The 25,485-nt window shown below is 36.2% G+C and overlaps 2 protein-coding genes across 5 annotated transcripts; both read right to left on the bottom strand.

Moving 5' to 3' along the window:
- Nucleotides 1–750: 750 nt before the first annotated feature.
- Nucleotides 751–8,348, bottom strand: LOC107101109 (NADH dehydrogenase [ubiquinone] flavoprotein 1, mitochondrial). Of its 4 annotated transcripts, none has more exons than XM_015399875.1 (11): nucleotides 8,110–8,138; nucleotides 6,626–6,731; nucleotides 6,458–6,543; nucleotides 6,175–6,345; nucleotides 5,600–5,783; nucleotides 3,710–3,899; nucleotides 3,365–3,577; nucleotides 2,795–2,961; nucleotides 2,631–2,712; nucleotides 2,410–2,555; nucleotides 751–1,010 (listed from the first exon to the last, which is right to left on the bottom strand). In XM_015399875.1, the coding sequence occupies exons 1-11, from the start codon at nucleotides 8,121–8,123 to the stop codon at nucleotides 927–929; spliced, it is 1,443 nt and encodes a 480-aa protein (XP_015255361.1). In that variant the 5' UTR covers nucleotides 8,124–8,138; the 3' UTR covers nucleotides 751–926. The 4 variants fall into 4 exon arrangements, with proteins under 4 accessions (XP_015255361.1, XP_015255365.1, XP_015255364.1 ...); XM_015399879.1 differs by lacking the exon at nucleotides 8,110–8,138 and adding an exon at nucleotides 8,299–8,348 and having other exon boundaries at nucleotides 774–1,010; nucleotides 6,458–6,540; XM_015399878.1 differs by lacking the exon at nucleotides 8,110–8,138 and adding an exon at nucleotides 8,299–8,338 and having other exon boundaries at nucleotides 774–1,010.
- Nucleotides 8,349–12,327: 3,979 nt separating this feature from the next.
- On the bottom strand, nucleotides 12,328–23,772 carry LOC107101123 (potassium/sodium hyperpolarization-activated cyclic nucleotide-gated channel 2-like). Its single transcript, XM_015399901.1, has 7 exons — nucleotides 23,315–23,772; nucleotides 17,985–18,414; nucleotides 17,317–17,478; nucleotides 15,351–15,569; nucleotides 14,690–14,836; nucleotides 13,353–13,593; nucleotides 12,328–12,757 (listed from the first exon to the last, which is right to left on the bottom strand). Exons 1-7 carry the CDS (start codon nucleotides 23,770–23,772, stop codon nucleotides 12,555–12,557), a joined length of 1,860 nt encoding a protein of 619 aa, XP_015255387.1. The 3' UTR covers nucleotides 12,328–12,554.
- Between the last annotated feature and the right edge of the window lie 1,713 nt (nucleotides 23,773–25,485).

Raw genomic sequence — 25,485 nt, 5'->3', positions numbered from 1 at the left:
ATTTGAAAGCAGCAGAATGTTATTCAACTGACTAAGATAGAAACTGTGCAAAATCAACATGAGTGTAACAGCTTATTGAGGTTGTTGGGAACAGTGGCGGTTATAAAGTCTTACAACAATTTGGGATCAATGAGGTAGTGTAAATTATAAAAGCTGTAGATCTTGAAGGCTCTGGGCAGGAAAAATCTCCCGTAGCCATCTGCTAAAAAAAGGCCACTGACTAAAGATATTGTGTTGTTGTAAAATCATCTAGAGCTTCTAAGAGTCCCAAGAACGGAGCTGACCTTCTTTATCTGTCCCTATCCATAACTGTTTTTATGTTCCTTTATTTTCATTTTTCTTTTTCTTTTCTGCAAAGTGACCTTGAGTGTCCAGAAAGGTGCTGTTAAATAAAATGTATTATTATTAAAAGTAAACTGTCTTGTAGACAGCTTCACAGTTGGGCCTCCAGTCTAGTTTGTTGTGAAGGTGAACACAGAGGTATTTATACACCATTCCCACATCTATCATGATATTGTTTGGCTTGTTCCTTCTTCTCCTGATTACATTTTATTCACATCCAAGTTCAGATTATTGTTTCCTAAAAGCGTTCCACCAGCACTCTGAGCCTTCCAACTATGATGCAACCCAACAAATGTAGTGCTCTGAATATTTATAGTGATGACAGGAGTCTTTGTACTGAAAAGTGGAGGTGTGGAGTAAAAATAATTGCTGAGAAGTGAAAACGATTCAACTCTTTAAAGCCAACCATTAGTTTTCGGTAGGATTTCTTTATTGGCATTACCAAACACGGCAGAGACATCACCCAAAGCATTCTGAAGAGGTAAAACAGAGTACGTCGTCTTTAGTTTAAATATTTTCTCATGGAGATAAGGTTAAAGGCATATGAAGACATAATGAAGAGTGCAATGAACTGAAAAAGCCATTTAAGCCAAAGCCTGCTTCTGCTGCTGCTGCTGGTATTCAGCGATTCGGCTTTCCATCACAGGCCTGAAGTGGCGGATCAATCCCTAAAAACACAACAAAAAGAGATTAAAGCCACAATTACAATAGCAAACTAATAAAAGAGGGAACTAATTAAGGATAAATGGCATTTTTTTAAAAATTAAAAAATCAACTGTATTATGTTTAGATGTTTATTGAGGGATTTGGTGACATCTACTGGAACCAAGTTCAAATAAAAGGAGTACTTACTTTTTTTTTTTCTCTGTATACTTTAATTTCTACACAATTACATTTTTAATTAATACAATAACACCTTTAATCATATATGGTGAATGTTTTTTTTTACTGCATATTCAGATCATATTCAAAAGCTCAAAATTGAAGTGTAAAAAGCCTGTTGGTAGAAAATATTACACTTTTTTCCCTACAAAAACAGAAAAAAATCAAGGTGTTCTTGTTAGTGTATGATAAGTTGAAGAAACACAAAAAAGGATGAAAGTAAGAAGGGTTGATACAGGGAAGCCAAGGAAAGAGAAACAGTGGAAAGACGAACTGAAGTAAAGAATAGAAGGACACAAGGGAAGAAGGAAACAAATAAACAATAATAAGGAGTTAACACATGAGAAAGGGAGGCATGATAAAGAAAGGAAGAACCAAGGACAGTTTAAAAAAAATGACACAAAAGATGGGAAGTAGAACACATTAAGAGCTTAAAGAAAGTAAATAACATGAAAAAAAGAAAAGAAATGGAGGTATAATACAATGAAAATTAAATAAAGAGAAGAAAGGAATAACAGAAAGAGCTTGGATACACTGACAGAGGGAAAGAAGAAATTAAACAAAGAAACCAAAGAAAGACTAGGAGGAATGGTTACTTCAATCAGGAAGGACAGGAGGAAGAAAAGAAAGTGGGTCATAAGAATACTAAGAAATTAAAAAAGACAAAAGAACGACAGGCGGAAATGGAAGAAAGAAAAAAAAAAGAAAAGAATAATGAAGGATAGAACGCAGGACAGCAGGGTATAAGAAAAGAAAAAACAAATATAAAGGGCATAAAAGTAAGGCAGGAAAGTAGGAAACAGAGGGGGAATGACCTCTGACCTGATTAAAGTGGGGAAGTGGCACAACAGGAATAAATAAAAGAAAGAAAAACAAAGGAAACTAGGATAAAACAAGGAAAAAGAATAGAGAGGGAACAAGAAGGATAGAGAGCAGGAAAGAAAGAAAAGGAAAAATAAATGAATTCACAAGAATAGAAAAGGCTGTCCACCAGGGAGGAAGAACAAGAAAAAAAAAAAATTATCCAAGGAAAAGAAATCAGTACAAAGAATAGAGAAAGAACAGGCAAGAAGGGAAAAATATAACAATAATTTAAAAGCTATAAACCCTTTATTAGTACATATATGGGGCATCTAATAGGAATAATTGAGGGCTTGAAACTCTACACACTCCTGTTGTCCTTACCTGTACAGGCCAGGCTGCACCGTCACCAAGAGCACAGATAGTGTGTCCCTCAATCTGCTTACTGAGCTCCCAAATCATATCGATCTCTGCTGGCCGTGCGTCACCACGAACAAAACGCCACATCATCTTATTCATCCAGTCGACTCCTGTAGAAATAAAGTGCTGTTATTTAAAAAGCATTTAATAAATAAAAAAAAAGTCATTTAGGAAGCAGCAATTACCCTCTCTGCATGGCGTGCACTGGCCACAGCTCTCATGTTTGTAGAACTCAATCAGGCGGGCGATGGCTCTGATGACATCAGTCTTTAAAATAAAACAACCCTAATCAACCAATGAACTGGGGCTTTGCCAGCGTCTGAACAACCTGCAGAGGTGACAGACTCACAGATTTGTCCATGACGATGAGCGCGGCCGTGCCGAGGCCAGTCTGGGCTTGAATAAGGCCGTCGAAATCCATCAGCACCTCTTCGCATACATTTTTGGGGATCATGGGAGTAGAAGAACCTCCAGGGATTACGGCCAGCAGGTTGTCCCAGCCGCCACGCACTCCACCTACGCCACAGATGTTGTTTTCAATTAAGTGGGGAATAAAACTATACTAGCGCTTATGTTAAGCCGTCCTAATCTTTGACTTCATAACCCCTGATCTGAAGGATAACGTGGCAGATGGAACATTTGGGTCATCCACCTCTGACCTTTTGATTTAATTTTAATCTAAAAACTAAACTTTCTTTAGATTGAGTTTTCAGGATGTCAATGTTAAATAGAAAACACTGAGGTTTAGTCTTAATTTAAAACATGTATGCTTACAGTTTGCAGGGTCTGATTAAAAAAGCCACAAATAAACATAGAAGCATCAAACTAGACATAATTTTCCCTGTTGGTATAGATGCCGTCATAAGTTCGAGCCCGGGTAAAAACAACAGGATGAGGCTTACTGGGGTCCATCATGTACCTGCGTGTCTCTCAATGAGCTCCTTCAGAGGGATGGACATCTCCTCCTCCACAGTGCAGGGGTGGTTGACATGACCAGAGATGTTGAACAGTTTAGTTCCAGAGTTTCTCTCTCTGCCGAAGCTTGCAAACCAGGTTCCTCCACGACGACAGATGGCAGGCGCCACAGACACCGTCTCCACGTTAGCAACAGTCGTTGGGCAACCGAAGACACCTTTAAGAAAAATATGTAGGGAGAAGACATGAGAGCTGCAGGTATTTAAATCCACATATGCATAAAAAATAAATAAATAAAAAAGATCTAAAGGGTTGGCACCATTGTGTAAAATGTATAGATGTTACTGACCGACATCTGCAGGGAAGGGAGGCTTGAGACGTGGCTTCCCCTGCTTCCCCTCGAGGGACTCTATGAGGGCGGTCTCCTCTCCGCAGATGTACGCGCCAGCACCACGCATCACAAACACGTCAAAGTCATAACCAGAACCACAGGCGTTTCTGCCAATCAGCCCCGCAGCATAAGCCTCGTTGATGGCCACCTGAAAGAGAGAGAAAATAATAAATCTCAATGTGTAACAGTGGATCAAATTTTTATTAATTATAAAAGATAAAATAGATGATACTTTCCAAAAAAAGTAACATTAAACAATTATCTTTGATCTTAGCTGAATGTATATATTTATCTTTAAAGTTGTAATTTTATTTTAATTTTAAATCTACAGATTTTTTCCTGCAACTTTAGACATTTATGTAAATCTAAGCGTTATTTCTTTTAAATCTTTGTGGATTTTGAGTCTAAGCTCCCTCATCAAGCAGCAACCCCTGCTGCAGTCAGTGCACTTGATTTATACTTAAAAAAATAAAACGTGTGTAACTGGGGAAGCACTGGGAAACATGACCAGCTTTCAAATTTTACATAAAAAGCTGTCTGATCTCCTTTACAACACATTCCTGGAGCAAAATACGCACTTATGAAAAGACATCATCCAACAAGGTTGTGGTTTAAGGTGGTATTCAGAGATAAAGTGAAGCACTGATGTAAATAAAACATGCAAGATACCTGCAGTGGAGGACTGTCTTTGTATTGTTATAATGAGATAATAACTGGAGTTCGTTTTATGATTTTGCAGTACCAAAAAAAAAAAAAATAGAAAAAGGCGTTAACTAATTAATGTAACTATGAAAAAGAAACAAGCAAACAAAAAATGAGTATATTTAAAAAGGTCATTAAAAATTCTCTCTCTCTCTCTGGATAAGAGCTCAAGCTCTTTTTAACAGGTAATTTCCTTCATTAATTATTATTAAAACTTTATATTATTCATTTTTATTACATAACATTCAATTATTCTTAGAAACTATTTTCAAATAGTTATTTCAGAAGAGCCTGACAATTAAGCTTGTCTTTGTTTCTTCTGTCTTTTTCTTTATATGTTTTATTGCATCCTATCATATGCATATGGTTATTTCTATTTTTTTATTACTTTGTTGGTAACATTGAAATCACTCTGGGTTTGTAAAGTGTTTTATAAATAAACTTATTCTGATTGAAAGATAGTCAGCTCATTACAGTTTCTCTGCAAATAAAACCTTCAAGCCCTTAAACCGGTTTTGTTGCCATTCCAGCTCATCATCTCTTTAGATGACAGGATAGAGTGATATCAACGCTTTAGTGTGAAGGGAATGCAATTTGCAGTTAGTTGTTTTTAGTTAGATTTGCTCTATTATGAACTCAGGATAACCATTGTCATTAAATTCCACTGTTTTTGAAGCATAATTCAGTTCTTGTTTAATCATCTCATGTTAACATAAAGCATATATTTCTAAAATAGATTAACATTATATCTATATGAGCCTAGAAGTCCTCTGTGGTTCTACTATAATCTCAATGTCATGTATAAAGCATCTGTTATTTATTTTGGAAAAACAACATATGTCAGGTTTGTTTTATTATAGAAGAATCATAACAAAAAGCATCACCTCAGCATCCAGCTTTTTATTGTTTTTAATAGATATATTTTGTATAAACAGTGTGAAAATTAATCCACCCTTTATGGAAATGTGCCTATTCTGCAAAAAATGGAAAACAAAGAAAAGTCTGGATAAAGATTTTCTTTACTCTTGTCTTATTTTTGCAACTACATAAATAAAAAAAAAAAATATTTCAGTGGTATTCAATTTAATCTACAAACACTGCACATTTTAGAGAGATTGTAATCAACAGAAGTCAGTATGCATTTACCTGCAGGTTAGATGACTCGTTGTAAAACTCTCCTCTGATGTAGATGTAAGCAGCACGGGCCCCCATGGCCTTGCCAGCGATCAGGCAGCCCTCCACCAGCTTGTGTGGGTCATTCCTCATGATCTCTCTGTCCTTGCAGGTTCCAGGCTCGCCTTCATCTGCGTTTACTACCAGATACTTTGGCCTAAAATTCAGAAGCAAAACTTAGTTATGCAGAATTTCTCCCTAAATGCAGGAACACCAAACTTTAAGACCATCTGTCTGATTCTACAGTTACAAAACATCCAGGTTAACATTTACTCAATTAAATAACTGATTTCAAAAATTAAAACATTTTTTTTAAATCTCAGCTTGTTAGCCAACCAGTGATAGGCTCAAAAATCATTTTTAACAGACAATTGCTTAAACTTGCTCTAACGCAAGTGATTTTTATGAATGCTTTCTTAACATATTTTAAGTCCGAATTTTGGACTTTTCTAAACTATTTTTAATACGGAATCTTAAATGGGAGAAAGTGAATAGATAAAGGGAGAAAATTAAATTAACTAAATGAAGATGTGCTGCTCTGCACTGACCGGCCATCGCTGGGCTTGTTCATGAAACTCCACTTCATTCCAGTTGGGAAACCGGCTCCACCTCTCCCCCGCAGACCAGACACCTTGATCTCATTCAGAATCCAGTCGACCCCCTTCAAAAGGATCTCCTTGGTTTTGTACCAGTCCCCGCGCTTTAGGGCCCCTTTCAACCTTCCCGGAAACAAAAAGGGGATTATTTGTTTTATAATTTTAATGATTTTCAAATCACTGAACAAACATGAAGCTCTGGATTAAATACGAGAGAAAGCATTGATCCTGCTACCTCCAATCATGACGACCATAAAGATTTGTGAAGATTCTGTCCTCATCTGCCAGTGGGCCGAATTTTGTTTTCTTCGGAGCACTCTGCTAGTAACAAAAACATACATTTGTCACATAACTATTACAATATCTATTGTGCCTATATAAAAAAATAAAACAAACCGTTTACCTGTGCAGTGCTGTTGAACCTACAGAGAGTGGTAACACCTCCCTGGCTCACGGCAGCCGGGGCACGGGCTGCAGCGCACACCACCGAACGAGACAAGGACAGCATCCTTCCAGCAGCAAAGAAAAAGAGCAGCAGCATTAAAACCAAGCACCAATACCTGGAGTAATTCTAATACAACAACACATAATGGAATACTACTTTACGCCAAAGGAGTTTCAGCAGAAGAAAGGCTATTAAATGAATATCTCATATCAAATAGGAACCATATACTAGCTCTCTATATCAGAAACTTAAACATCAGCAAGAACAGAAATACATCAGCCAGAACAGAAATACATAAGGATGGAGGTATAACTCTAATAATTAATTAACACTATTCCCTTTTTACTAGATGTGTCAGTGAATTTGTTCTTTTACTGTAATTTTATCATAAGTGAGCTGCATGAACAGTGGTGCAGAGTTTGGAATAGGGTGACCTGAGGATCTGTGTGGAAATTTTGCCATGGAAATGTATTTAAAAAAAATTTGAACAATTGACACCAGAGTCAAGTTTGTTTTATTCTAACAGTTTTGATAGTCAAATATGTGCTTAGTTAGCCCTACAAGGTCTAGTTTAAATCAAAAATTGGAAATAAGTTCCATGTTTTTTTAAGTAAAAAAAAAATAAATAAATAAATAAATAAAGGAAGCGTCATGAATTTTACTTTAGACAGAAAGTCTTCCTTCTTTCCTTTACAACTTTAAACTATCATATTAAATAGGAAGAATTGATCTAAAAAAACGACTTCAACAAAATACAGACATGCTTTATCCTATTTGGGTCCCATTCTTTCAATGTAAATTTACATATTATCCCAGTCTCAGTTTTCAAAGATGTCAAAGCATTTCTGTTTAATGTCACAACTTGATCTTTGTACTGTTTGACAAAAAAAAAAAAGGCTGTTCAAATGATAATTTCACACAAAACTTTTATAAAATATCTGACAACCATAACTAATTTAAAATACACTCAAAAACTGTATAGTTGCTGGTAGCAGAATATCTTATAGGAATTATATAGGACGTTTGCAGTTTTATTTTATCCACTTAAAGAATAAAAGCTTAGGTTAGTAGGAAATCGAATTTCAAAATAAAAGCACCACAGCAATCAGTGCCAAAATAAGAGCATTATCGATTATTACATCACGTTAAGCTTTTACATGTAAAATACAACCTGACAGTCACGTTAAGCAATATCAGCAGTAAAACTATACTAAAGTGGATATTTCCAGCTTGGATATTTTAAGTATTGGGTTATCTTTCAATGTTACGTCACAGGTAACTAAAGCGTTAGCTAACAGAAGGGAGAATAAAACGTAAATGCTGTTAGGTGGATTATGTGGGTGTTGAATTTCATAGTACACATATTTTAAAATAAATTCATAAAAATCAAAGCTAAACCAGCCTTTACATGAATAAACAAGGATTGTGTAGATCGATCTGACCTCAGTGTTAGCATGCTAGCAAAGCGGTTCACCTTGCAGGCGAATAAAAGCAGGGGATCCACAACGCTACATGTTTACTTTTATAATAGTACTGTTATCTGCTCAGTTCACAACACATCTACGATTAGCTTCTATATAACCTGCAATATGCGTCAATATTTACTAACAAAAACAAGCGGTCCACCCTACCTTATGTCTGCGGTAGAGGTTTATGAAACACAGCTTAGCAGGAAGCGGCGCGAGTAGACCGGAAGTAGTTAATAGAGCTGCAGCGCCGCGGTGGCACATCCTTATATATAACTGATAAAAAAAAAAAAAGCTTTCATAACATTTGTCTGACGGGACATATGTAACCTTACTAAATAAAATGTTTGGTAAGATTATCTGATAGTGTCTTGGTTATTTTCATGCCAGGAGAAATGATTGTAGTTGCTATTAAAACCTGAGAAATGATAACTTAATTTGGAGTCAGAATAATTTTATCATCGATAATGTTTCACACATATGGACTTAGATTTTACGGAAGAGGATTAGGGCCACTGGAAAAAATTAAAAAAGTTAACTGATTTTTTTTTTTATTTCAGTATAATATGAGGAAGAAAAAAAAATCAGAATTCTGGCTGTAATCTCAGAATTATGACTTTTCTCAGAATTCTAACTTTAATCTCAGAATTCAGACTTTTTCTCAGAATTCTAACTTTAATCTCAGAATTCAGACTTTTTCTCAGAATTCTGACTTTAATCTCAGAATTCAGACTTTTTCTCAGAATTCTAACTTTAATCTCAGAATTCATACTTTTTCTCAGAATTCTGACTTTAATCTCAGAATTCTGACTTTTTTCTCAGAATTGAAACTTTTTCTCAGAATTCTTACTTTAATCTCAGAATTCTAGATTAGGTCTGACAGCTAACAAACATGTTAGCATCAAGCCGTAGCCTTGTCTGTTTTAAAGACTAAACTAGCTCTCTTGTTTTAATTACCTTCTTTTCTTCCATTAATGAAATACCGTCACCAGGGACCCCTTGGGCACGTACAAAGTCGCCTAATTCTGTCATTTTCTGCCAATGTGTTACTGACCCTTCCAAACAACTTCCATCTTTCTCAGTGAAGCTGAGTGATCCCACATTTCTTCCTTCATGATGCCCATCTATATTAAGAGCCCAAATTCAGAGATTAGTCAGAATTCTGAGAAAAAAGGATTCTGAGATTAAAGTCAGAATAATAAATTTTATCTCATATTATATTGAAATAAAACTTCAAAATCAATTAACTTTTTAATAAATTGTTCAGTGGCCCTAATCCTCTTCCGTAAGATTTAGTGGTATGAATCAATACAGAATAAGGCAGAGTAGGATATGGCGGTTTGTTAGTTTTTTTGTGTGTTTTTTTTTTTTTTTTTTCTATGTAGTCTACAGACCAAAAGAAAACTATTATGGATAAAAAAAAGTTACTAATAACAAATTCTTCTCTGAAACAGATTATCAGCAAATATGCTGTCTAAAACGAATTTCATTAAAACATCAACATTTGAAGGGGTGAAGGAGTTTGTTCACCAAGATAAGCGACTAAATTGCGTAAAAATCTGAAGACACATTCATGCCAAGCATGAAGCAAAACTTATGAAAGGAACCAAAATAAGATAGTTCTCAGAATCTAAAGGGTAGTTTTGTATTTGGTTCATTATATCTTGCCATATTGTTTTTACCACATTGGTGCTTTTCGTCTGGCTTTTTCTACTTTATTTCTTATCGTTTTGTTTCACCTTTTTATTAGTAGATCCTGCTCAGATGTGTCTTCTCATTTTGTTTATCATTTGCATATATTTTCTTCACTAATTAATCCTCCAGTTAGCCTACATTTATTGGGTCTTCAGTTTTGTGTGATGTTTCAACCCAGTCTCATGGGAAAATGTCCCCCCACTACGTTGGTCCACACTGCAAAACGTAGTGGAGACTGGGTTGGATGTTTTCATGTCTGTTTCCTTCTTCACCTGCTACCAGATTATTTGATCAAATTCTGCCTCCTCCCGTGTGTCTCCACTTCGGCCCAGAGCACCAGAACCTGACAAGGAGTAACAACATTTAATTTCCCTTTCGATTAATAAAGTATTTTGGAATTTAATGTTTCCGAACAGAATCTAAAGTTATTTCAAGTTTCAAATAAAAGTCTTGCATGTGTTTTTGTGCACTTAAGATTCTTAAGTAGAGAATAAAAATTTGTCACAGAAGTGTCCTCCCCTCCTCTGTGAACCTGGTAATCAGGTCAAAATGGCCCTGTAATACATCATTGAAATGGATTGACCACTCACTCAAAGCCTTTTATAAAACAATAAATCTGAACTACTCTTCATTTTATTCTTGCCACCACTACAGGTATATATTTGTTTTGGAGTTTGGTAGCTTCCTGCTAAATATGAGACAGTTCTAATATAAAGAATGATCACACTGTTGGTCTATTAGTCCTGTTAGGCCCTAAACGTTTGTTGTTGATACATCTGAAAAAAACTCATCTGACCAAATGAACACTGATGGTCAGGGAAGACAGAAAATTTGCCAGATTCTCTTTTTATCTATTTCAATCTTTAAAAAAAATGTATTCATCAAACAAGGAAAGAAATATTAATTGCACTTGCAAGCTCCAACCTGTTTTTTTTTAAATCCTTCACTTGTATTCTCTCATCGTTCAATCCAGCACTGGCTTTTATAAACACACCATAGACTATTACTATATATTTTTTCCCACTAGCTTATTTCTATATTGAACTTTATGTCTTCTAATCTCATACCCAATTGCTTTTTAGTACCATCTTGAGCCCTTGGATTAAGCACTGTATCGTAAACTGTTAGTGATGCACCAACCTCCGAATCATCAGCGATATGTGATGTAGAGCAATACCTTTTTTTCATGCTTGCACTGTTCAAACAACAGGCTGAGGTTCGGGTACACGTATTTATATTACAGTGAGTGGCAGCTCCAACCTTTCCTGAAATTTCTTCTTTTTTTTGAATAAGCAATGTAATATCCAAATGTCTTCTCCAATAACCTGAGCTAGCGCTTAACATAAGCTCAAATGATGAACCATGAATATTGAAAGAAGACAAAAAAATATTACGACAACTTTTTAGGAAAAAAATACACTTTCATTATATTTTAGGGACATAAATATTCACATTTACAATCATAATCAGTGTAAGAAAGGTCTGCGATCTAAGATAATTATGTCGGATTAGCTCTTGCAGATTACTTTTTCCTTTTATCAAATGTGCCACAGAAATTATACCTTAAATTCACTGTTATTCAATTAAAGGTAGTGTTGCACCTATGCCATTTTTTTGGCCCCAATACCGATACCCGATACCTGGCTGTGAAGTATTGGCCGATACCGATACCATACTGATACCATCTGTTTAAAATTGATGTGTGAGTGTGTATATGAAGAACTGTATAATACTTGGATGTAAAATAATTGCCATCATGGCTTTGTCAAGCTGCTGCCTACCTTTGTGAAGCAGGAAAAAGACTAATAAAAAGTGAATCCAGTAGAATTTTTATTGCCTACCTGGAATGGGTGACAATAGTTGAATAAACTTTTGGCTCTCAAAATGGTATCGGTGTCATATTTGACGGTACTCGCCGATACTGATACTACCATTTTAGCCGTACCTGTGCAATACTAATTCAAATATTATTGTAACTACATCAAAATCCTTTTTTTATACAATATAAACAAACTTTATGAACAGTAATGTAAACCAAGTGACTATTCAGTATCCACAGATAAGAAAAATGTCAAAAAAAGCCTTTATCTGTTTGCATCTACCTCGCCTGCTTGTAAAATGTGCTTGCAACAATCTGGTTAAATCCTGAGAGAGCTTTTTAATTATAATTGCTGATACGGTAATTCAAAAAACATTATAATTGGAAACACCATGTCATTATAAATCCTAACAAACCAAGATGAAAAATAGAAGTTTACAACCTGCATCTGTGGTCACAGTTATTGCATCATCAGAGCTTATCGTCTGCGCCAGTTGGTATTAATCTCCATGTGAAACGGCATAAAGAATTTAGGGATCAATTGAATCAGAAAGCTTTATGATGAGCTTCACCATTATCTGTTTGGCTTAAAGCAAGATTTACAGTCTGAAAATACGAAAAAAAAAAAAAAATATGAACAAAGGAAGTAAACAATGAAAACCCATGACAGAGGTCCAGTTATTTTGTATTAACACAGAGGAACATAAATAAACATAATGTTTAAATTCAATATCCAAGTTAGAAAATATAATAAGCTGAGGGTGCAAAAGGTTTATCCAAGGGCTGTAGCATTTTGGTAGTTATGCACCTCCCTCTGGATGTCCATCACAGCTCCTTTTAGGTCTGTTTTTTTTTTTCAATCTGAAGAGGAGTCAAAAAGTGCTCTATGTTTCTGACTGAAGTCTCTTCACTCAGTTGTTGGAGGCTGATAACTGGACCTGCGTGAAACCCGATCCAATCGCTCCACAGCCACGCTCTCAAACGCCCTCCTCATCAGAGGATGCTCCTCCAGGACCTCGTTGAAGTCATCCACGCTTAAGGAATAAAGACGACAGTAGGTTTCGGCTTTAACGCTGGCCGTACGTCTGCCCTGTGTTAGGAGGCAGATCTCTGAACCAAAAAAAAAAGACTGGGATTAGCCATTGGATCAGAAGAAAAATGGACACAAGACTAAACAGTTACACTGCAAAAGATACTTTAGAATGCAAATCAACCATTTCTAAAGCAAACCAAAACAACTTGTACCTTTTTTTATGGTTTGTTAAGTTTACAATGTTTAACCCTTTAGAACCAAGAGTATCATATCTGATACATGACCTGTTGAGACCTCTGCATCATCAGTGATATTTCTTTAGCTAAAAACCCAGACTTACACAGATACAGAAAAAGTGAACAAAACATCTATAAAATATTATAAAGAAATGCCTACTGAATGACAAATGATGCAAATAAATGATCCAATTTAACCAACTCTAAATGCAGATTTTTTTCATTTGTCCGATGACAATTCTAAAAAAAAAAAGAATTTCACGAAAGTTATTTCATGGTCAAAGCTTTAAAGCATTAATTACTTCTTTATAACCGTTGTTAATTTCTAGTGAGGCATTAAAGATAAAATATGTTTCACAATGTAAAAACATTAGACATAGGAGGGATTATTTCGAAAATACTTCTAGAAATCAAAATATAGTTAAATATGATTTACCCCCAAAGTATGCTCCATCGCTGAGATTGATCTCCTTACTGCCACGCGGGATGATTGTGACGGTGCCATGCTGGATGAAATACATTTTGCGACCCAGGGTTCCTTCTCGTATTATAAAGTCGCCTGGCTGGAAAACTTCAAAGCGCAGCTTAGTCAGGATCACTGTCACAAAGTGAGGGTCGGTGTTGGCAAAGAGCGGCATGTTGGCAACGAGTCCACGGCAGTTATAGCTGACAATCTCCTGCATAAAAGAGACAAAGCATGTTGATGGAGATTACACCTTAGAAAAATTTTAATTTCATAATTTTATTTGTACTAAGTTACAGACATTTGCCCTGCTAGGAATGTTGTATTGTTTTAACTTCAAACGGGGAGAGCAAATATTTCTTTCAAGGTCTGGCCTTATGCTGCAGGTGACTGATCATCACCCGCAATAAAACTACACAAGGAACTCTCATGCTTTATCAACTACTTCTGACCCATCCTGATTTTTCTTTGAATTAGAACAATAAAAGCAGAAGACAGAGATGTTCTGACAGAGTTGACCACAGACATTAAGGGAGTGTAATCCTCCATCTAGGTCCACTCTCCTCTTCTGCAGAAAAGTAACTTGTGTTGTGTCTGTTGGTTTATTCCTGGGACAATAAGGGGTTATTCTCATTAACCCTAACACCTTAACACAGACTTTTTGAAAATTATACTACGTAAGCGTTAAAACACCTACTAGTTAGGTGATGTTAAAATCTCTTCAGGTTTCCTACATGGAATGCTACAGTACTTTTACTTAAAAAGAGGTTGTCTGATATAAGATTTAAGGTATCTTCTATCTTAGCATCCTCGACTTCCTGGCATCTCCCTCAGCACTGGGCAACCCCAGGGCAGCACGCTGAGATAACTCAATTTACTCTGCTAACATATGATTGCATGTTATGACACCCCTGCTGTCATATGGCAAAACTTGCAGAAGACATATTAGTAGTTGGACACATCACAAACAACAATGAGTCCAAATGCAGAGAGGAGTTTGAACATCTGGTGCAGTGGTGCAGAGAAGATAATCTCTGAATCAATGTGAAGACCACCAGTCCCAGAAACAGTTTCTACCTTGCAGATATTAGACTGGTGAACCCCAGCCACATTTAATTCAGCTATCTCAATTTATCTTTCTTTTTCCTAATTTTTAAATCTTCAACCTCAGTCCAAATTTTGTTGCACAAGCATGCAACGTTGAGATGTTATCATAATAAACAAATCCTTGATTCTACTCTAATCTCAACATGTTTGCTATTTAAACAGTGAAAGAACAGTGAAAGTCGCATGTCTGAAGAAAAACTCACCTCCTTTAGTGGATCGCTGAGTTCGCCCAGGATGCTGTCCTCGTCAAACATCTTGCCTTGGAATCTCTGCTCATAGTAATCATGAATCCTCTGCCTCACATCCGCTGGCAGTTTATGAAATGACATATACTGCTCCACTTGCTTATACTGCAAAAATTATATGAAACAAGGTGTGACTTAAACTTCTTTAGGTGCTGATAAAGTTCTGTGGGTCTTTATATCATGTGTTATGACTCACGTTTGCTGCCATGCACTTGCTGAATTAAATCAAAGTAATTAAAATTATCTAATATGTGTGTGTGTGTTTTTTTTTCACCTATTCTAAGTGGATTACAAACTCATTTGCACTTGCTAACAGCAGACAGTGATCTAAAACAAAGGTGCCACAATTTGCAATCATCTGCTCAGCTTTATTATGTGAAAATCCCCAGAAAAAGGTCACAGTAATGCCGTAAACCCTATTACATAATAATAATATTGTATGTAGCACTGTCTCCCTAAGTAAAGTTTGAAAAAACGAACAAGCTTCTGGTTTGGAACATAGCTGCGATATTAAACCTCAAGGGCACATTAGCATCCACATGATGCTCCTGGAATATATTATCGGTGAAACGTCAAGTGTATATGTCAGGAGGATTTAGTTTGTTGCAGAGGTGATTACCTTCTCCTGATACTGGCGATGTGATGCGTCCAAAGATTGGACCAGGGTAGTAGCATGACCCAGAAACATGGCATAGCAGGTGGCCCCAACAACCATGCTGATCATGGTAAGCCACACATCCGTCATTCCCTCTGGAGGGTTAGCGCCGTATCCTATGCATAACATGTGACTCATAGCCATAAACAAGGCGTAGGAGTACTGTATGTGCCAGGTGGAGTTCTGAAGAGGAAAACATTCAAAAGTCACAAGCTGAAACTGCAATCTAGTCATATGCATACCAAATAAGAAATTCAAGTCAATGCAACATAGTGTATAAATCATTAGTTAACCATATTTTTTTTACTGAAAGTTAAAATGAACATATTTTTCCTCAGGCCTTCTGGTGGTCTTTGGCAATTTTTCCACATATATTAATCCAATACCTCAATATTTTAAGGATAATTTTAGTCATTTAACCCCTGAAGCCACAAAATTATAGAGATAACGAATGTATGTCAGACAAGATAGAATTTTTTCTAAGTTCTTTGGCTGAATTCACAAAAAATATAATGTGTAATTCACACAGATAAAGGCAATAGCTGAAATATATGGATGCAGTTAATGATATAACTAATTAATGATATATCAGTTCCCTTCTCAGATCTTCTCTTGAGTTTTACCAAATTAAAAGGTATTATTATCGGTAAATGTTGGAAGGGTTGTGGGTAAACCTTTCTTTCACACAAACTTTTCGTTTTGGGAATGTCCCAAATTCTTCCCCTAGTGGACAGATGTGGTTAAGAAAATTCAATTTATTAAACGGCTGCAAATGGAAAAGAGTTTTAGTGTTTTTTAATTTTGGTAATATAACAACTGCTAGAAAAAAACAAGACCTCTACTTATTACAGATACTACAGGCAGTCAGTAAGAAGGCTATCTGGTGATGAAAACTTTTGATGGATTTGATGAAAAGGTATTTTGGCTTTGCTTAAGCCTGGCTTGGACTGGACTGGTTTCCCTCTTTCCTGTTTTTGGCTCTGATCTGATGATGCTGTGATTGTTTTTGGTCCTCAAAAAGTACATGTGCTCCGCCTAATATAGAAATGAACATCTGTGGTCTACTGGCTTTTGTTTAATAATGTTTTTTATTTTCTCTCATTTTGTTATTTTGTTTGTTTTTGCTGCCCTTTGTTGATTCTGTTACTTATTTTTTATTTTATTGTAAAATAAAAATGTTTAACTTAATAAGCAGTTAAAAAATATATTATTATTTAAATCTAGATAGGGTCGAAGCCTGGCATTTATAATTTTACCTTAGATTTGTTTATTTTCTCTTTTTTAAGCACAACCCCACTTTGCATGACAAGACACCCTAAATGTAGTTATGCTCTTGTTAGAGTAGAAACAAGCAAGGCTGAATTCAGACCCGACATATTGGCAAGAAGCAAGTAATATTAACATTTTGTTCTTGAAACAAACTAAGTATTCAAGCTGAATAGACTAGTGTTTGAGGCCAGCTGTTAGCTTAAATATTACAACAGCCAAGAGGATAAAATCACTTTTGCTATGAAGAGGAGTCGTTGAAATTTTCAGATTTTTTCTAATATAGATTTCTTTCATATGACTTTGTTTCTTTTAAAAAATATTAGCATAAATCATTTTATTAAAAATAAAACATGCATGTATGATATTTGAGAGATTAATAAGGAAAGAAGAGTAGAAACGTATATATTCTTATAACAAACTTTAATTCTAAGTGGGTTTAACAAATACTAAAATGCGAGGATAAAAAAGCACATAGTTTTGCTCAAAAGCTTAAATAAAAATAAAAAAAAATGTTGGGTTGAATTGACTTAAAATAAAAGCACCTCAAAAAAAGGCAGGCCAAGTTGGTTGCTTTACAGGCATAATTACATTTATGCTGTATTGCATATCTTTTTTCAAAACCTGCCTAACTAAGCCTTAAGGTTACTGAGTCATGACTCACCACCATGTCGTTCCTGGAAACCCAACAGTCTGGTGGAAAGTCTTGCAGCATGGGAACCATGAAGGTCAGGCAGCCATCCCAATGGCACAACAGCAGCATCATACCAATCAAGTTGACAATACGCACCACAGCGCTGGCCAGGTCATAGGTCATATGGAAGATCTGTTGGAGGGGAAGTTAGACTGAGTTCAAGATCAGTTTATATAAAGTACATCTAGGATGGTACTGAGTCAACCAAAGAAACAAAACAAGGTGATTTAAAAAAGCAGAAACTAAGTGAAGATGATTGAAGATGATTTTTTGCAATCACGATGTGATCCCCAAGGTATGTAGAGCACACATATGTCCCATCATATTAATAAAACATGTTGACTAATGCTGACTAAAACATTAAACATTCTATTAGAATATAAAATTTACAATTAAATAGTTAACTAATAAAATAATAAAAATTAATTAAATCTCATGTATTTTTAGAGGGTTGCCAGTCTGCATATTTTTGGGAATCCCTGTTTTAAACGATAGCTAAGAATTGGACAACAGTCTTGAGTGTTGCTTGAATCAAGAAGCACATGGATCACAAGGCTCCTTAAGTCAGTGAAAGCATGACATTTAAAACCGAGAAAAGATTACAAACCGGTGAAGCAATTTTGCTTTCTGTCACATACCTCCTCCCACTGATGGATGTACCGGATGAGACGGGAGAGTCGGAGAAGACGCAGCAGGCTGAGAATCTTGGTGAAGCGTACAATCCGGAGAGCGCGGGCGGTTCTGTACACATCAGATGATTCATGCCGGGACTCAAGATCAATAATTAGAAAGATGTAGTCAACAGGGATGGAGGAGATGAAGTCTACCAGGAACCAGGTGCGGAGGTAATTCATCCGGATCTCTTTGGGGTCCAGAATAATCTGGCTGTCCTCTCCCGGGATCCCCGTCCTAAAGTTGAAAACCAGATCCATGAGGAAGAGGGTGTCGGACAGGAAATTGAATGTGATCCAGGGCAAGGTGTTTTGATCCTCAAAGAAGGTGATTCCCCAGGGCAAGATGACCAGATTGCCCATCATCAGGAGAAGCATCACAAGATCCCAGTAAAACCTACACAAAATAGGAGAGAGCAGTGCAGTTATCTCTATAGCTCTGTGATGATACTACTGAACCTTCTGATTATACTGTAACAAAAAGGAGATTAAAATTGTAATAGAGCCAATTAAATGTTGGCTTTATTCATTTTCTTTTTACAAATATCCTCCTCATTAATTTACAGCAATATTGATACAACATCTACAGTTATATTGACTTCTGACTTCTATACATCACTGCTTAAATTCTGACTGCTTGGTTATAAAAGTCTTCACAGTGCCGTCTTTTCCCCACTGATTATATAAACCAATAATGATAGTCCTCTCTGTTGACCTTTATTATTACCGTTTATGAAGGTACACTTTCAGAAAAGCTTCTATAAACTCTAAAACACTAGCAAACCTTCATAAACTCTCTGTCAAGCATCCAGCCATGGTCATTGCGCAGCAGCTCTCCTTCAGTAATAGGCTGTATGTATGGTTTAATTGTGTCTTTTATAAAGAAACAATTGGTCTCCATCTCCCGATACGCTCTCACCTGTGTCCGACCTTTTCAGACATCTTTTTCTGACTCCCACATTGCAGCATGGCATAGACAATTCATGTTTGCAGTTTGAAGAACATTTGCTTGCTTCTGATGATTTCCTTTAGCTAATCAATGAGTGTTTGCGTTATATGACTCATCCAATTACACTAGTTTTCACTAGATGTGGATGGCCCCGCTGATCTGCATTGGATGACGCATATGACGTGAAATAAATTTTTATAAACATAAAGGTGAAGCCAAGAGTAACGAGTTTGTTTTAAAAATGTAAGGAGTAGAAAGTACAGATGCTTGTGTGAAAATGTAATGAGAAGAAGTCAGAAGTAGGAAGATAAATAAGTAATAGAGTAAAGTATAGATACTTAAAAAATTTACTTAAGTACAGTAATGAAGTATTTGTACTTTGTTACTTGACAACTCTGCAGAGTGTATACAAAATGACAATAAAGTTTTTCTAAGTCTAACCTCACAAACCCCCCCGTTTTAAAGTGTTTACAAATAATAAATCAGAATTCATGAAAATTACACTGATAAAATGTTTACCAATATAGACATGTTAGACATCGTTGGAAAGTTTCAATTCAACCACCTAGTTCATTTTATGGACGTAGAGAGCACCAAAGCACAATTAGCACAGATATAGCAGCATGTCAATATGTACCATGACAAAGCAAGCATGTCTTTATAACTGCTGTTCAAAAAATACCCATTGTTTTCGAGAATCAAAAAAACAACTTTGAGTCTTGTTTGAACTGATGCAGCTTGGGCTTGATGCAGCTTGGGTGTTTCACTCATCACATTTTCATGTACGGTATCTATTCAGAAACTAGAAGTTGTTAGATTTCAAATAATGTATAACACATGTAATTTGGCCTTACAGCTCCTCAGTTATTTGCTTTTTTATTTTGGTATGGAAAATAGACGAGAATTTCCCAAAATGAGGTGGATATTAAGAGGCTAAAGGAGGTTTCATGAATTTATTTAATATTTCCTAACTTTGTTGAACTTACAAAATAGGTTCAGTTCTGAGTACACAGTTTCTAAAGAGAACCTGAAACACTCTTCTATCTATGGATGGATGGATGGATGGATGGATGGATGGATGGATGGATGGATGGATGGATGGATGGATGGATGGATGATGGAGAAAAATGTTAACAATATACAGATAAACTCGTCTACTACATTCTGCTTCCATGTTCACTAGACCCTGAAAGTATCACACTTTTACAGATTTTTCCCAAACTGTGTAGGACCTTTGTTATTAGCTTACCAGAAGTTACTGATCAATTTACTTTATTAGCACAGTATATAATTTTTGGTTAATACAGATATTTAACAAAATACCTTTTTTTTTCTTTTACCCCTTTCTGCTATATGTGGACTGAGAGCTTTAACTGTTAAAGAGCAAAGGCCCAAATCATCGTTTAGAAAATAAAAAAAATTTCAAGAAAACTCTTTTAAAGTCTTGGAAAGACCCAACCACAGTTAAAATAAAAGCGTTAAATCTTTATGGATTTGCTCACTGAGATAAAATATCCTCCCTTCATAGAATGACAGGTTGCTGAATGATTTAATCTTATCTTTTAAACCTGTAGATTAAATTATAAGGTCATGGCTTTAAAAAAGTCATTCCACTGAGAGCGCTGAGCCTCACCCTTCTCTTTATTCTCTGAACATTTCCTGACACAGGAGTAACCTGTACCATTAAAAATAAATACAGTTTGTCTCATAGGGAGACTTACATGTCAAACACGGCAATGAACAAAAGAACGTATCACTCAGTGGAAATGTCAGCCTTGCGGCTTTACTCTTTATTTGCATCCAACACGTTCTACTGGCCTATGTTTCTCCAGTGTCCCGTTACAAACCAAGGATTTCCTTACAGATTGTTTACATCAAGTACAGATTACTTTACTGGCCCTCTTTCACTCCTTTATTACTCAGGCACGGTACCAGAATATCAGTCGGACTCATTTTAATGGAAGCACTGAGAAAGTGTCTCTTTTCCTCCATCCAGTCCAGGAGGAGATAAAGAACGAGTTGATTGAGATTCTTGTTTTCTTTCACATTTGTTCATCCTCCAATCCTCTTGTGGCTGTGTCCTCCATGTCAACACGCCGGTTTACAAGACTACTTATGTTACAACAGATTAACGGCTACTTCCTGCTGCTAATAATTCACCATGACTGTGGATGGCTTTACAGCTGTCGACATGGACTTGTCCACATTTATGCAAGCTTAACGTGCAAGAGTAGTTTCAGCTGCACAAAAAAAAGCTTTTAGACAAGCTATTAAGGGTTCATATTGTGAGAAATGCAGCACTGATTTGTCATGAGTTGCATACATTAAGCTAGAGCACCTTGCAAAAGTGTCTGAACATTTAGATAGAGAATAAATTAAAACATTAATTCATATTAAATGGAGTTTATGTTATTGACAAACAAATATTTTTGCATAGTTTTGACGTGTAGGAAAATTATAGGCTGTTTAAAAATACTTTTTTTAAATCAAAGAATGTCTGCATTCAGTGTTTCCTGAATTAGTATTTTGTAGAGCAGCCATTGGCTAAAAAATACCCCTGCAAGTCTTGTAAAATATGTCTCCTCCAATTTTGCTCATCTGAAAACAGTTTTCCTTATTTTTTTTCTTTTTTCTGAGTCGTATAGGATGGGGAACATCTCTCAACGTCTGTTTCCTACTTTTTTTTAACAATAACTTCAAGGTCTGTAGTTTGACTATGACATTTTAGATTTAGACTTAGATAGATTTTATTTGTCATTTTGTATACACTTGTGTAAAACAAAAAGAAATTTTGTTTGTCTGGACAATTTCATCTTTTTTAAAACTGCAACCTTGAAAAATAGTAAAAATGACTGTAAATTTATAGTTTTAAATTATACTTTTTTTTTTTAGTAGATATTTTAGCATTGCAGTTCATTTATTCTACACCATTGCTTTTTTTAGCTATTTATTTAGGAGTGCTTGAAGGTGAGCCATTGCAGTCTTTAGTATTTTTCATTTAATTACATTACATTTCACCTGAGCTTTGAATTTCTGCAGCCTCTCCGAGGTTACCATGTGCATTTTGACGATTTCTCTTAATAAGGTGCTGTTTACCTGTCTTGCTGTTCAGGTTAACGACCATTTTTTCGTAGGTTTACGGTCCTGCCATACTCCTTCCTTTCAAAGGTTATGGTGTAGCCTTTAGCTCTCACGGATATCTAGGGCTGAGGATTTTATTTTATCTTCTAAAACTGCATTATACCTGAACTCCTGTCTGCTGGTGTGTTCTCTGTTTTCATCAAGCTGCTTGTTCTTAGCTTTCTTAGGGTTTCACAGAACAGTTTTTTATGATGAAAAAAATAAAAACATGGGAGCCCTGTTTAATTAAATTTGTTCATCTGTATCACATTTATAAGTGCAGCATGCAAACCACACTTTGCATACATGTTTATAACACAAAACATGTTATTTCCCTTTCAATTTACAATTTTTGTCTCTTTTTGTCATTTTTATCTATAATTAAAAATTCTACATTAAATACATTTGGGAGGTTTGGTCTATTTGTGACTAAATATCTTTACCAACGAGCATCATATTTTTCAACTTTTACTGGGTCATTTAACAGGAACCCATGTGTCCTTGAAACCTAAACTAAACTAGAGCAGTGCTGTTCCATCTGGTCTATTATAAAGGAGGAAGCTGGACCATAAGGTCCAAGGAAAGCAGGCTCTCTGTAATCTCCCCCTCAGCTGTCTGTGTATTATTGCATAATAGAGCAAGATGGGAATTATGGGGATTCTTATGGGCATTAATCCCCATAACCGGGTTTATCCTTCCTGTTTGGCATAGGCCTGATGGTTAAAAAATGTACAAATCTGATGCCAGCTATTGTTAATGACTTTACATTAAGGCAGCTCAGGATTTACAGTTAAGATAATGTTATCTAAAAGTTTAACAGTCCAACTAAGTTTCCCTAAGGTAAGGCTGAGCATGGGTACAACAACAATAATTGTTCAGTTAAAACTATCAGGGTCAATAAAATGAATCCGCCTCTTCCTATAATAGAAAAAATTGAGTCATGGTAGAGTTGCACCATTAATCCACTTGATCTCGCCCTAAATACTGTATCATTAATCAAATCCCCTCATCTTCTTATCATGTGCTATGAACCATGACATCAGCTGATGTCCTTGGAGAACTGGACGTCACAAGCTGCTTGGGGGGCTGGCTTTACTGCTTTCAAGGGAGGTTTGTAGAAAATAAAGATACATTTATACCTTAAACATAACAGATACATTTCATAAAATGCTTGGCTGATTTTGTAGTTTAAATCATGATCTTAATGATCACCCAAACCCTAGATTACCTGAAATCACTGTAGGGGTGGATGATCCACACTCCAAAGCTCTTGACCCTTTCCTGCTCTGCTGCAACCCCCTTGTGGCTGCCGAACATGCGCAGGGAGAACTTGTTGACTCCAGGCTGTAACATAGAGCCGAACTGCTTCTGAAAGTATGTGGACTGATCCTCATTGAGGTCTTCCAGGCCTCCTTCAGGCTCTCCATCCTCATCCAGGGTGCCGTCCGGGTCTGCTGTGTAGTCGTCATTGTGGGTCTTGACAAGGGAGAAGAGTGTCCTGGATACGTCACTTCTCTTCTGTGTCTTTGGAGAAGGGGTGCCTGGAGGACTCGTCCTCTGAGAACTGCTTCTCCATTTGGCGAAGCGGAGGCTGCTCCAGCTGCGGTACCTGGGGATCTCCGGTTTGTGAGCTGGGCTTTCTCCAGTTCCTCTCTGAGCATCTATACTCCTAGAAGGGCTTGTCATTTCTGTACAAAAAAAAAATATCTCTTGTATAATTCCTTTAATCTTTCTCCTGACTTAAATGTTTCATTTACTTTCTAAAAAAGTTTTTAAGGTCCACCTTAATAGTTGGTGCCTGTTGGTTTTAAATAATCTTGGGAGAAAAAACAACAACTTTGAAACGCTTTGAGATTTTAAAAATAAATAACCCTAAGAATGTTGTAAAGAAAGTAAAAGCCTGAAAGTAAAAAAAAGAAGTTATAAAGTTGATGCCTCCCAGGAAAACTTTTGATGAAGGAATTCTGCTTCCTGAAAACTTCAGCCACAGCTGTGTCCTCCTCTCGAATGACCAGGAGAGGATGGATGCAAATTGCCACAGAGGACTCAGTGGCCTTCTGTAATCGGCTTTTTGTCACAGCCGCGTCTACTCAACCCTCTTCCTCCCTCCCTCCCCCTGTGGTGGAAGTGCCCCCCTCCCCTCCTGATAGGCAAGTCCCAGGGTGGCCTTATGTTACACGGTGAAGATGAGGAATAATCAGGTCAGTAGGAACAAAAAGGCGTAATGAATTACTCATCACTAATGAACAGGTTTTGAATGTGGAGCCTACCACTTGAAGTAGTACTATTGTTATAATGTATTAAGTAGTACTATCATAAGTAATACTATTTCATACCAGGCAGGCTCATAGTTTCCTAAAATAATGTGATCATCTCACTGCACAACATTATATGAATCAAGTCCTTTTCTAAATAGAACTGCATTGCTTTATCCTTAGAACTTTTAAATATCTTTAAAAAAAAATATTGTTTTACAATAAAAATTTTAAATTTATGATTTTTATCAATACTAAAGTTGTTAAATGAAATGAATATTTTAATTGTGCGGGTTATTTAGGCTGAGCCTGTAACCACCTGACCTTTTAGTATGAATTTAGATTTGAAGATGAAATAGGCAGGTGGCTCAAAATAAACGTTCAGATTCAAATGTATCAGTGCCTCATTTTACAAGTGGAAAAATCAGAAATTTAGCAGGCATGAAAACATCCATCGTGGGGAGACCTTTTGAAAAGTTGGACAAATCTTAAAGCTACATAATGCACGGTGACAGTGGTAATTCTATTTGAAAAATAAGTTTTAAAGGTATAGTGAAGGAAGTTATTTTTCTGGGTGGATCATCAAAATAGGTGGTCCTCCTAAACGTCAATCATTCTCATGATATGTTTACGTAAGACTGTCCTACAGTATGTGCTCGTCCCTATTTTCACTTACCGGTGGTGAGTTTGACATAGTTAAAAAATTACAAATATTCTTTTGGAAAGTAGGCTTGTATGAGCGATGCACAAGGAGAAATGGGCTCCTGCATGCTCTTTAATAGGCGTTTAATAGGCGTTTAATAGGCGTTTAATAGGCGTTCCCTCTTGGGAGCGACGGAGGGAGGGGAAAAACAGAAATGCAATAGAACCATGTGATACTCTAAGAAATGTTGGTTTAACCTGAAATGTTAACTGCAAAACTGCAAAAAGGGTCATGTTTTAGACTTGATCATCTCTAAGGATCTAAATATTTCCAGAATGTGTGTCACTGATGTTTCTTTATTTTACCACTTTCCTGTTATTTTTGAACAAATTATTTCAAAATGTCTCTAAAGAGACTTCACAAGAAAAGGCATCTCTAAGGATGGTGATACTGAAACCTTTAACCAGATTTACTCATCTGGCTCCACTTTGCCTTCTCACT

The sequence above is a fragment of the Cyprinodon variegatus genome, unplaced genomic scaffold (assembly GCF_000732505.1).
Source record: "Cyprinodon variegatus isolate N-32 unplaced genomic scaffold, C_variegatus-1.0 Scaffold1055, whole genome shotgun sequence".
In the NCBI taxonomy this organism is placed as follows: domain Eukaryota; kingdom Metazoa; phylum Chordata; class Actinopteri; order Cyprinodontiformes; family Cyprinodontidae; genus Cyprinodon; species Cyprinodon variegatus.
Note: the sequence above shows the minus strand (reverse complement) of the source record. Positions and strands in the feature narration are given on the sequence as shown.